General features: G+C 33.0%; 1 protein-coding gene and 1 long non-coding RNA gene across 2 annotated transcripts; one reads left to right on the top strand and one right to left on the bottom strand.

Moving 5' to 3' along the window:
• The first annotated feature begins 1,321 nt into the window (after positions 1 to 1,321).
• LOC148780264 (uncharacterized) lies at positions 1,322 to 4,880 on the top strand. Its single transcript, XR_016042284.1, has 2 exons — positions 1,322 to 1,973; positions 4,115 to 4,880. It is a non-coding gene; the product is annotated as an uncharacterized LOC148780264 (long non-coding RNA).
• LOC18447480 (ras-related protein RABB1c) lies at positions 4,409 to 12,992 on the bottom strand. Its single transcript, XM_006857577.4, has 7 exons — positions 12,837 to 12,992; positions 12,417 to 12,491; positions 10,766 to 10,905; positions 6,977 to 7,059; positions 5,789 to 5,993; positions 5,403 to 5,471; positions 4,409 to 4,878 (listed from the first exon to the last, which is right to left on the bottom strand). The coding sequence occupies exons 2-7, from the start codon at positions 12,460 to 12,462 to the stop codon at positions 4,786 to 4,788; spliced, it is 636 nt and encodes a 211-aa protein (XP_006857639.1). The 5' UTR covers positions 12,463 to 12,491; positions 12,837 to 12,992; the 3' UTR covers positions 4,409 to 4,785.
• Positions 12,993 to 13,736: the final 744 nt, after the last annotated feature.

The following is a 13,736-nucleotide window of genomic DNA, read 5'->3' as shown; positions in this document are numbered from 1 at the left end:
ATATGTTCTGCTATTGGCTGTGAGCAAAATTGAAGTACGTTTCAATGATTGCACACTACTAGGAGAATCGAATCGCTTCGGAGAAGCTTCATAAACTAGTTTACGTTCATTACAAATTAAACCTCCGAGAGCGACAAATAAGAAGAAAGCTTGAAGACTATGACCCGATAGACTTAGACACAATATTTATCACAGACACAGCAGAACAATGGGTAGTAGAAGAAGAGGAGTCAGTGTCGCACAAGAGAGCGTTCATTGAGGCTATCGGTGTGGAAGATCTTGAAGCAGGTGATGAGCAGCATGAAAGATGAAGCAGCCAGCCAACATATCCACAATTCATCGGAGATGTCGGTGATATTGCACCTAACGAGGGAGAGTGTGAAGGGGGTCTAAGGGAAAATGAGAGAGATGATGATTTTGAGGCCACCTAATCCTAGCCAAATTATTCACATATAGAGTCCTAACAACAAGAGGGTAGGGATGAGCACGATAGTGTAGGTGAGCATGAAGGATGGACAAGCTTCGAGGATTTTGGATTAGGACCACAATAAAACACTAACACTCAGGGATTGGGTATAGTCAGGTGCCTACTAATTTGGATGATTCGTTTTTAGAACGAGTCAATGAATTGTCACACGAATTCAATCAATAGCACCAACGTGACTAAGATGAAGAACGACGTCGTCTGTCATTTTATTTTTAGATCGTATGTTACGAATTGTATGCTTAATTGTAGTCCATGTATGATGATATACTTAATCCATGATAATTCTGTGTTTATCCTTTTGTGTGATGTAAATTAAATGGCAAATAGTAGTTCATGCAGGGAAAAAACTTATCAATATTCGCATATGCATGCAAAGAAATGAAAATTCTTAATGGAGTACCCTTATTTCTTACTGAATTCCTAAAAAACAACATTTATAATGAATTTTAATATTTTTTTCAGATTTTTTTTAAAGTTTAATCAAACCGATTCAGCCGATTCCCGATCCGGATCACCGATTCGCCGATCCAGATTTTGAGATGCCCGATCCGAGTCACCGATCCACTTTTTAAACCACTACTTACACCACAAGGCATCAACCCACATACCCCGAGGTCATCCAAGTAGACCTCGGATTACTTACACCACAAGGCGTCAACCCACATGCATTTAACATGTCGAATTATGTGATCTTGCATTTAGCATAACATGTGATGAACATGCATGATCGCGTTAAATGCATGTGAGTCGATGCATTTAGCATGACATGTGATGAATATGCCACGATCACATAATTTTGACATTTTTATAAAATCAGGGCAAGCCTCACCTCAGATCTTTATCCGTAAAATCAGATTCCAATATGGATAATAAAATTTGAAACTAAAAAAATGTTACAGATTGGATATGTGAACAGTTATTTTTACAACAAAATAAACGGTCGGGATAATTTGTTACAATCAATGTTTTAAAAAACGCCGAGTCAAATCGGACTCGCCCAGTTCGACTTGGGAATCGGCACAGTCCGTGCCAGTTCTGGTATTTTACACGGAATTGCCTAATTTCATAGAGAACCGGGCGATTATGTATAGTGAATCGTCGATTCACTGTACCGAATCGGCGAGTCTCGTGAAGAACACGAGCTGCACAGTGTTCTTCACAGGTTTCTTCAAATTTTGTCTTTTTTTTTATCATTTTTCTTCTTTTTTTTGCCATGTGATAGAATATTCAGGCTTTATGCAGCTTTTTTCAGCCTTTTCATGCATTAAATGGTGGAAAAAATTCAATTTTTTGGATCGTGAAAGTTGCGGGTTTTAGGGTTTCCGCTTTTCGTTTTGTTTCATGCTAAATAGGGCATGAATCTGTGAAAAGTTTGAGGCATATTGATCATAAATGTGTTTATTAGAAATTTCTGTTACGAATTTGTGATTATCTTTGAGAAAAACAGATTAATTTGGAGATTGAAGCCACGGGTACACGAAACCAAGTAAGAACTCTGCATTTTTTTTTTTTTTTCGCCATTTGATCAATTTCAGTCTATATTTTGAAAATAATCAGTTAAATTTGTAGGGTTTTAAATCTTTATCATGTCTTTTATCAGTTACCATATTCAATTTTATTTAATTTACTCAATTACAGCCTGAGTTTTTAGAAGAACATAGTGATGTCTGTGAAAAAAAAAAAATTCAGTTGTTTTTTTTTTTTTTTTTTTTCCAACTTTCGATCTATTGTTCACGATATATTACAAATAATGTATTAGATTTCTAGGGTTTTGAATCGTTGTAGTCTTGTTTATAATCAGATGTATTCAATTTGATCTGATTTATTCAATTTGAGCTTCATTTTTTAGATTCAATGACTGTTGTCTGTAAAGAACTACGTTTTTTTTTTTTTTTTGCTCAATTTAATCGATTTGATTTGATTTATTGAAGATAATGTGTTCATAATTTAGGGTTTTGATTCCTTCTAGTGTTGTTTATCAAAACATGTACTCAATTGGATGTAATTTATTCATTTGGAGGTGGATTTTTTAGTTGAAACGGCTGATGTAAGGTAGCTCTGTGAAGAACATATTATTATTATTATTATTATTGTAATCCATGATCGAATTTTTTGAAAATTTGTGATTTTTCGAAAAGATGTGAAAATCGTGACAAGGTTTTGATTATTATGAGGTATTAAACCATATTTTTAATTTTTATTGTTTGAGTTTGTTGTACTTTTTTTTTTTTTATCCATGATCGAATTTTTTGAAAAATGATTATTTTCCTAAAAGATGTGAAAATTGTGACCAGGTTTTGATTATCATGAGGTATTAAACCATATTTTTAATTTATATTGTTAAAGTTTTTGTTGAAAAAATTGTATGTTGATCGATTATTTATGCAAAAAATGCATGTTATTATATTTTTAATGCAAAACTGTATTTTTTTAATTTGTTGTTACTGCATTTTTGAGTTGGAATGACTAATTTTAGGTGGCTCTATGAAGATTTGTTTTTATCTGTTTTTTTTTTTTTAATGCATGATCGATTTTTTTTGAAAAATCTTGATTTTCCGAAAAGTTGTGAAAATAGTGACCAGGTTTTCATTATCATGAGGTATTAAACCATATATTTTAATTTTCATTGTTAAAGTTTTTGTTGAAAAAATTGTATGTTGATAGATTATTTATGCAAAAAAATGTATGTTATTATATTTTTAATGCAAAACTGTATTTTTTTAATTTGTTGTTAATGCATTTTTGAGTTGGAAAGACTGGTGTTAGGTGGCTCTATGAAAAATTGTTTTTATTTGTTTAGTACATGATCGATTTTTTTTAAAAAATCGTGATTTTTAGAAAAGATGTGAAAATAGTGACCAGGTTTTGATTATCATGAGGTATTAAACCAGATTTTTAATTTTTATTGTTAAAATTTTTATTGAAAAAATTACATGTTGATATAACTTATTCCATGATAATTCTATGTTTATCCCTTTGTGTGATGTAAATTAAATGGTAAATAGTAGTTTATGCAGGAAAAGAACATATCAACATTCATATATTCATGCAAAAAAATTAAAATTCTTAATGAAATACCCTCATTTCTTATTGAATTCCTAAAAAACAATATTTATAATGAATTTTAATAATTTTTTCGAATTTTTTTGAAACTTTAATCTGAATGATTCAATCGATTTTCAATCCGGATCGCCGATTCGCTGATCCAAATCAATTTTTGAAGTGCCCGATCCGAATCACCGATCTACTTTTCAAACCATTGGTTACAATATAAAGTTCGAAATCCTAAATTTTTTTTATAACCATGATATTCATGGTGGAGGTAAAGGTTTTCCAACATTTAAATTGTAATTTTCGATGAGTTATGATACAAGGATTTACTTATTTTGATAGGGCTGCAACCCTATCAAACCATTTTCCATTAAAAAATGGATTCTTGGATGACCTCCGATTGCTTACACAATAGGCATTTAGCATGACATGTGACGGATACACATGATCACATAATTTTTTTTTAACATTTTACATAAAATAATTAATTAACACTATATAGTAGTTGTTATTTTAATAGTCCCCTGCACTTTTTATACATATGACTTACTTTTACAAGTTCATATGGATTTGCAGCTTCCTCCAAATATTCATGTAGCCAATTCAAGCAAGACCTCAAACATGAAACTTGATAGTAGCAAGTAAGCTTTTGCAGCTTCATAAATTTGTATTATAAATTTATCATATGATGGAGCAAAATACAACAAAAAGAGTATACAAGAGACCATTTACTTTTTGTACAAATACGTCACAATCACTCTTGTCCGTCATATTTCAAATCGAGCGGCCGTCATTGACTAGACCCGAAGTCCAAAAAAAAAAAGAATTCTTGAGCTTCATAAGGCACCAAACTGTCCAATTTACATCTAATGGCTAAAAATAATGGGGAAGTCTTATTAACAAAGATAAATGGTATACGATCCCAACACAAAAAAAAAAATCCTAATATAAACATATAAAAAGAAAGAAGAAGTCTAGGAAAGATTCCCAAAATCCAATGCCAAGGCGAATCTTCACAAAAACATACATGAAATCCAAATCTTTAAAACAATGTGTAAAACTGATGCAAGAAACAATTACTTATGATGAATGGAAACCAATAAAAGGAATTATTGTCATGGGTATTATCCATATATCTAGAAACTATACAGTTCGATCCACCATGCTTCAAATGCCAAGGAATAACAGGTTCAACTCAGGCTTGATGAAGAAAGGATGTAGAAGTGTTCGATTAACAGACGAGAGCATCAACTGCAGCAGCCACCGCCTTGAGTGACAGAGCCATCCCTTCCTCCTGACGGCCCAGGAATGCCTCCATATCCAACTTTGATCCCATAAGACTGAAGAAGGCAAAACCCATCATCCACAAGGTAAGATGGTGTTAAAACACTGAAAGAAATCGAAACATTTTATTCTTGAAAGCAAATACAGACCAAACCAATGAGGACATAGTAGTTTCATTGATCGTGAACATTTAAAGAACATAACTTTGTTTTCTTTGAGAAGTGAAAATGGGTTTCATTTTTGCTTATCAGAAGGAAAAAGAATAATATTAACATCAACAATTTGAGGTGGTGTTAATTTATGAAGTATAGGATCTCAGTAGTGCAAAATATTAAAACAAGAAATTTATGGGTCATAAGAAACCGGGTTCTCTGAGAATCAATGTATGCTAAAGGGCAAGTCTGTAGAATGGTAACTAACAAAGCCTGAAAGTCAATGTTTTGTAATCATGAAATTGAGGAGCGTTAAAGATTCTCAACAGTAAAATTGATAACATAAATTGGTGAACTTCCTCATACATTTACCAAAAAAATATTTTGCATCACAAATTCTAAAACATTTAATAATTATCATAGTATACCTCGTTCGATACATCGAACACTCCATCCTGAATCTTTTTGTAGATTGTTGCTGCAGTGCTTATAAAAGCCTGGAAAGGATTCATGACAGAATATTAGGCTAAATATAAAGAGCAAAAAAAGTATAGGATAACCTTGACAAGACAGTTCAAAATTTGGATTTTTTCCTCAAATTTGGCTAACATACATTCATCCAGAAAAATCTCTCTGCCAAAGAATCCTGATAACAAGATTGAGATTTTTTGGCATATTAATTCTATTTTTTTGTTAAAAAAATTTAATAGCACATTTGATTCTTTGACTGAGCTTTGAGTATAGTGGACAATGCATCTAAACCTATTTCAGTTCGCCATTAATTTGCATAACAGTCAGAGATCAGTTTGGTCACCTCCTCGACATTCTGAGCAGTTTTTGCCGAAGCTTCCATGAAAATAAGACCATGTTCTTTGGCAAACTGCTCTCCTTCCTCAGTGCTAACTGCTCTCCTATGAGCAAGGTCACACTTATTGCCAATGAGCATGATGGTCATGTTAGCATTGGCATGCTGCCGGGCATCCTCAAGCCAACTCGCAAGATGGTTGAACGTTTCTCGCCTGGAAAATGTTACAAATCAACTACCAAAATCAAATATAGATATCATTTCTACTCCTATTTTTTAAAAAAATTGACTTCCACTAAGCAGCTAAGAATTGATTTCACTAAGCAGCTAAAGTTAACTATTACCATATGACTTAGATCTAGCAAATAATACATCTCAGGATATAATAATTTCAGTTTTTAGAATGGTTTTAACAAGAAAGCACGAAGTCAAGGCTGAATTTTGAATTGAATGTAAGCCAAAATTGAAGCAAATAGTTAGATGTGATGAACAAGAAGGAAACATAGCTCATTCTTAGATGTTCAGCCAGATCTCAATAGAACTTCAGACAAACTTCGTATTAAATGAATAAATCACCAGTTGACAAGGAAACAAAAAGGATATATTACAATTATTAACCGACTCATACATTCAGCTAAAATAAAAAACAATTATTAAAAAATGCTACAATAGCATAATCCAAGAGCTATGACTAATTTTGGACTGAATTTCACTGAAAATTTAATCAATGGTGAGAAAGAGAGAGGGAGAGAAGGAGGGGGGCGGGGGTTTCTTCCATGTTGAGAGGAATAAGCTTTTTCCAGTTTCTTGATTATAAACAACAGATCTCAATACAATTTCAGACAAACTTTGTATTAAATGAATAAATCATCAGTTGACTAGGAAACAAAAAAGATAAATTACAATTATCATCCGACTCATGCATTCAGCTAAAATAAAAAGTAATTATTAAAAAATGTTACAATCGCCAGAATCCAAGACCTGTGACTAATTTTGCTGAAAATTTAATCAATGGTGAGAGAGAGAGGAAGAGAAGGGGGGGTGGGTGCTTTTCCCATAATCCATGTTGAGAAGGATAAGCTTTTCCAGTTCCTTGATTATAAACAACAGTTCTTGTTTATAAACAACAATGTGCAGACTAAAATGTTCAAGCACAACAAAACCCATGGCAAAAGAAAGAAATTTCAAATGCAACACCTGGTAATGTCATACACAAGAAGTGCTCCAGCTGCTCCCCTGTAATATGATCTGGTAATAGATCTGAAAGATTCCTGTCCAGCCTGCAATAAATACAAGACTGAAGTCTTAGAACCATGTATCACATGGCCATCATAATTCATTAAACTACATTTTTTGTTGAGCCTGAGCCAATTAATTTAGAATTCTTCTATTTCCAAATGGAGCATCCAACTAAACTTCTACAACATTCTAAGGACACATGCACAAATAACCACATACCCTATACAATTCTATTCAAATGTTTCTTGTACAAATAGAACCATAAAAATACAAAACAAACTTAAAATACCAAACGGAAGTCTATATTACACATAACTCTAATAAACAATGAACCTTTGAAAGAATGGCCTATGAGTTCTTCTACTGTTTTCTATACTAGTTAAGTTTAATAAACAACGAAACTTTGAAAGAACGTCCTATGAGTTCTTCTACCATTGTCATACTTTTATCTGTTAAAAGAGGGGATAAAAAAACATTGGCAATTTGCCATCCACACAACAACCTAGGTTCTTGAGAACCTCAAGATCCTGTTAAACAATAAATTTGGCAAGCTTTTAAAGGAGAAATGATTAGTAATAGTCATTATTTTCCATTTCCGAAAAATCAAACCTTGTTAAAATATGGAAGGATACAAGAAAAGTGAAATGAAAAGTAGCACGTAATATATATATATATATATATATATATATATATATATATATATATATATATATATATATATATATGAAAAATATTCCCTAAGCTACTAGCCATAATGAATAGTATAAGCTACTAGCTCCCAACTGTCAGATCTTCATCGGGTGGTTCAAAATTCATATCACTATCTGAATTTTATTTTATTTTCTAAAAATCAGTTCGTAATGAAATTTTGGACGTGTACTAAAAATTATGGTGCAAAATAAAAAATACAAATATAAAATGACCGAAGTATCCCTGAAACATGACGGGGGTAATTTGGTCATTTTAAATAATTGAAAGTAATTGTTCTCTATTTTTATAAGGTGCGCAATATTGTTATGTATATACACCCAAAAAAGTTCATCTTAATCTCATTTATAGAAAAAAGATTAAAATTAAACTAGTGATATGAATTTTGAACCACACGATGAAAGATCCGATGGCTGGGAGCTATAGTAGCTTATACTATTCATTATAGGTAGTAGTTATGAAACCGTTTTCCATATATATGTGTGTATGTGTGTGTGTGTGTGTGTCTATACTAAAAAGTAGCACATCTCTCATGGAAGAGGGATAATATTTAACTATTTGCAATAGTATTTATCTATTGTAGTCATCCCTCCTACGCAAGGAACTCACGACTTCATTTGCATCGCTACTTGCTGATCATGATTTATAATTTCTAATAGAAAATCAGCAATACTAACATCCATTTGAGTCACCTTCCACTACTAATAGCCCAAATGAGTGCTCAGAGAACTTGTGAAATTCAGCCAAGACTATATCTTTTTCTTGTCTCAGTAGAACTAGATATTAAAGGAAAGGTTTCCAAATAGCCTTCCTTTTGAAGGAAAGGGTTGAGAAGCCATCCACGAAGATATTGCTGTTGCCAACATAGACATCGCTTTGATATTACACACTAAGCCCATGAACAAATGCTAAAGCCTCCATATAGCCAAAATGCATGGGACAACAATATAGAGTCTCCTCAACATCTTTACATAAAACACAGTACATGGAGATGCCCCAATGTTGAAGTTAGTCCCTTGCTAGTAAACTGTCGATTGTCACTGATCATTGCTGCATAGAATGCAACACATCAAGAGTTGGACAACCCAATGATGAATTAGTACCTTGTGAGCATTCTGTCATTTGTCACTCACCAACCATCCAAAGGTATCCACATTTTTAGGGGCTGGATTGCTCCAAATTAGGACCAAGCAATGATTTCAGAACCCATCCTACAACACGAGAACCATGAGGTCAAGAACTTGATCGAAAACAATCCAACATCCTTTCACATTCCAATTCTCTCAGCCCATATTGAGCAGATGAAAGTCTCCTTTTATCTGGCTAAAAGCCCAAACAACTCCACGACCAAAGGTCCCCTCCAAATTATTGAAACCACAAGACCACATCCACCGTCCATCCCTCAAACAAACACCAATCCAGGCATTTGTTTTGGAGCCAGACTTGACAACTCCAAATGAAAAACACTGAGTGCCTTTGCAGTAAGCATCCTAAAAAGTCTTGAATTCACAGACATTATCACATCCGAACCTGATATGCATGACAAAGTTCACTCCCAGCACTCCAAACATTCTCTCAAAATTTGAACCTTCACTTGTTAGTTACCAACTCTGGACAAAGCATATTTATATACAGAATCCCCTCCAAAGTGCTCCCAGCTCCCAGCCTCCTACCAGTATCCAAAACCCTAAAACAGAAGTGTCCCATCAATCTCTTTGATAGTCTAAACTCATGGCCCCTGTTTCTTACCCTTAGATGTCTTGCATTTGGATTTTCAGAAATTTCAGCTTGGCTTTCCATTTGAGAAACAAAAACGGCAAGAGTTCAATAATCTACACCGAATACATTTCCAACTGAGGTACCAAAATAAGTTCGCTCAAGCCAAGGGATTCCTCAAATTCTAGACCTTGTGAGAAAGATTCAGAGTGAAGGTGGATCATAGGTAAACAAATATAAATAAGATACACATGAGAGACATCTAATTGACACCAACGAGAATCTAGCATTCTAGCTTCTAAATCTACTACAACATAATCTATCAAAAGAAAATCTAGTACAAAATCTACAATACAATAACAATGGTGGGTGCATGCATTCGCCAGTCAACCGAAAGCTACTAATCTTTAACACATGGCCTTCCAAATTTTCTCCTAAATATCTCTCTCATTATTCTAAAGGAAATGATAATGTCTAAGGTAGGTGTGGGGACTTGTTCCTCCTTAGCTCTTCCCTAGAATCTACTTAAGGGAGATCTCCCTTTTTAAGTCTTCATTCTTCTTCAATTTTTGAATTTAGGAATTAAGAGGTCTGTTGTAGATGGTAAGAGCGAAAAGGAAAAGGTTGATAACGCAGTAAGAGAACAACATATATGGTGAAAGTTCACCACAACATGAAAATAATGATTGCATTGCAAAACATAGACCAAACCCCAAAAACGGTTCCAGAAGCACCTCCACATCATGTACTTCTGGACGCTTAGGAGATGAGAAGTGCTATGAACTTCCAATTGTAATGCATATAATCAACTTCCAAAATAACATTATTAGTACACCTGATACCATAGATCTTTAGAAAGTGTAGCACTATATAACTAGAACATGGCAGGATTGATAGATTGATCTTGCCTCTACAAACTACACATTTCTTCTCCCTCTCTTCGAAGTACTCAAACTTATTCATACCAAGCTTCCTGCCTCCCTGTCTTTGAAGAGAAAACAATCTACAAAGTATACAAATCCCATCAGATTGTTTCCTCATCATGCATAGAAGAAGATGTGTAATTTATAGAGGAAAGTGCAGCTATATTGTAACAATGCAAGTACGAAAAGACCTAGCAGATCTTCCTCGCAAGCTTATCGTCTCAATCTCCAGCAAACAAATCAAAATATACTTAAAGAAGTCAAATGATTGTTTGAAACTAAATTAACAAAAACGAGCATGCTAGAAGATAACCAAGAGCAACCATGCACAACTTGTCCATTGGCAACCATTTCAAGACTCATCAAACTAAATGAGACAAGGGAAAACAAAGAAACTAACAGTATCCCATATTTGAAGCTTGATTGGTTTGTTGTCAATAGTAATCATTCTGGCCCCGAATTCGACACCAATGGTTAAGTCATGAACAGGTTGGAAGCGCTTGTCAGTAAACTGCAGAAGCAGACATGATTTTCCAACTCCTGTGAACACAAAGAACCAAGCATCAGCAAAATTAAAGATCCAGAATGCATTCTTCTCTTCCAACCTTGATTCATTAGAAATTCCAAAATATCAAATATAAAAGGGTACAAATGAAAGAAACATATAAAAAAACAAAAAGTAAATAATCACTGAAAAAAAATGTGAACTTCGAAAAGAATAGAATACAATGGAAAGATTGAGCATGAAAGAAGAATATGTATTCAAGTTTGAAGAAGGGGCAACTGTAATGCATTTTAAATCACAATACTGTGGACAAAGATTAAATAAAACAATACGTAAATGAGAAGTCTTCAAGTCAAGAAAGAAGGCCAACCAAAGAAAAATCATAGCAGAGATACTCTGCTGAGTTGAGAACATCTCTACATATTCCTCCACCCACAAAACTCAAGAGATTCTTCAAATAAATCAGAAAAGCAAAGCTCAAACATCAACACCAGGACTCCATTATCCCCAAAAATACAATAGAAAAATTATAAACCAAAAATGATGAAAAAAGACAATGACTTTTTCAACTGAAACTACAAAAACTTCCAAATCAAGACTAAATGGAAACAGACCATCTGAAAAATAAACAGAAACTCCAAAAGCTTTTGACTTTTTGCAGCGAAAAGAACGAAGAAGAAACATGGAAAGAGATACAGCTGCCATAAATAGAATGGTATTGGTTTAACACTAGTCTCCATAGCGTTTAGGAAGACAGCACAAAAATGCGCCCCCCCCCAACAACAAAAAAAAGAAAGAAAAATGACCATGAATCATTAATAAATTGCCTAAATCCAAGAAAAAAAAAAGGAATGGCCACTAAAAACCTTGTTTCCACATGAAAAACAATCTGCAACTCAGAATTTTCTTAAATTGAATAGAAAATATAAGGGAACCACAAATAAAAATTGTGGATGTAGGGACAAGGCCTATATTTTACTATTCCTAAAAAACAAAAAAAACCATTCCCAACAGGGATTCTTAAATTGAATAGAAAATATAAGGGAACCACAAATAAAAATTGTGGATGTAGGGACAAAGGCATATATTTTACTACTGAAAAAATCGTAGAACTTGAAAAACAAGATTGCAAAAAAACACCATTCCCAATAAGGAAAATGCGTAAAAGCAATAATTTTTTTCATACTAACCAGTTAAAAAGAGAGAAAATGAGTAAAAGCAATAAATTTTTTCATATTAACCAGTTAGAAGGAGAGAGAGCGTGTATGTGTAATTCATAATATGATCAAAGAAGCAAAGTATTTCCCTGATATGCCCAAATCTCTAGGTTACTGGTAAAGTCGACATATGTCGAAAATAGAAAGAAAAATAAACTTAAATCATGAAAATTTGGCATCAGAAAAAAGAATCCCAAGAACTACATAATCTGCCTAAACTACAGAAGAACTAAGCAAGTATCAAACTACAACATAAGATAAACAGTATAAAAATCGAAAAAATCAAATAACTGAATTGAACCAATGAGTTACAAGAAACAAATTAATACCTGTGTCTCCGATGATAATATACTTGAAGAGATAAGCATACGACATTGTTTGTTTCTCAATCAAATCAAACCTTTCTGGAAAAAAGAAGAAGTAAGAATTAACTAAGATTAAAAATATTCAAGAAAACCCAATTGAGAATTCACAGATTTCCAACGCTTTCGCAAAACCCAAGTGAAAAACCTATCAACAAAACGATTAAGGAAAACCCAGCTCAGAACTCACAAGATTTTTAATGGTTTATCAAATAACCAAGTATGAATCAAGAAATTTAGACATTTTCTAGGAAACCCAATTGATAATTCTCAAAATTTCTAAGAATTTCACGAGATTTTGGCCAAAAGAAGAAACAATAAATTCAATATCTGTAGAAAACCCTACTTTAATTAGAAATCAACAAGTATATCAGCAAAAGCTCTGACCTTGCAACGATTTATCGATCCAAGAAAGAACAGCCCCGTAATTGAAAACAAAGACAACTTAATCCTTAAGTAAATGAAATCGAAAGAGGCGGTTTTCAAACAGGTTTTGAAACGCGTCCTAAAGAGTTCATCTGCGCTGTCAAACGTCCTTGCCGTGGAGGAAACAAAAAGGAAGGATCGCCTCGGTTTTCTAATAAAATCGCCAAATATTCGCAACGTTTACAATTACTACTTATATAATATTCTAAATTTATTAGTATTAATTTTTTGAAGCCCTAAGAAGAGAATGGATCACCACGATTTTGAATAAATCGTCAATTAATCGCTGTTAAATGAATACTAATTTATGAAATTATATTCTGATTTCGTGATAGCTTTTCTGCAAACTTCGAGAATAAGCCACGTGTCTTTAAATTTTTGTTTCTTCATGTTGGCAAAGTATATATTATATTATATTATATTACGTAGAGGTCTAGATACAAACCCTTAATATATTATATTACGTAGAGGTCTAGATACAAACCCTTAATATATTATATTACGTAGAGGTCTAGATACAAACCCTTAATATATTATATTACGTAGAGGTCTAGATACAAACCCTTAATATATTATATTATGTAGAGGTCTAGATACAAACCCTTAATATGATAGCTGGAACCTTACTTCGAGTATATCTTTTGTTTTTGTGTTAATCATAACTGGATGTGGTTTGTATAAGGTTTCTATTTTAAATAATTAAAATAAGGTATAATCGTAATTTGTTTTAGAGGGGAGTTTTGGTGTTGGAATTTTTACCACCAAAGTCTATTTTCATCCATTATAAAGAAATTTTAAAATTTTAAAATAATATAGATTGAGTAGATCTATAAATACTATTTTTTAAAAAATAGATGGTAT

Source organism: Amborella trichopoda, chromosome 10 (assembly GCF_054954075.1).
Source record: "Amborella trichopoda isolate Santa Cruz 75 chromosome 10, AtrichopodaSantaCruz75HAP2 v2.0, whole genome shotgun sequence".
Taxonomy (NCBI): Eukaryota; Viridiplantae; Streptophyta; class Magnoliopsida; order Amborellales; family Amborellaceae; genus Amborella; species Amborella trichopoda.
The sequence above is the reverse complement of the archived record's forward strand: the minus strand, read 5'-3'. Positions and strand labels throughout refer to the sequence as shown.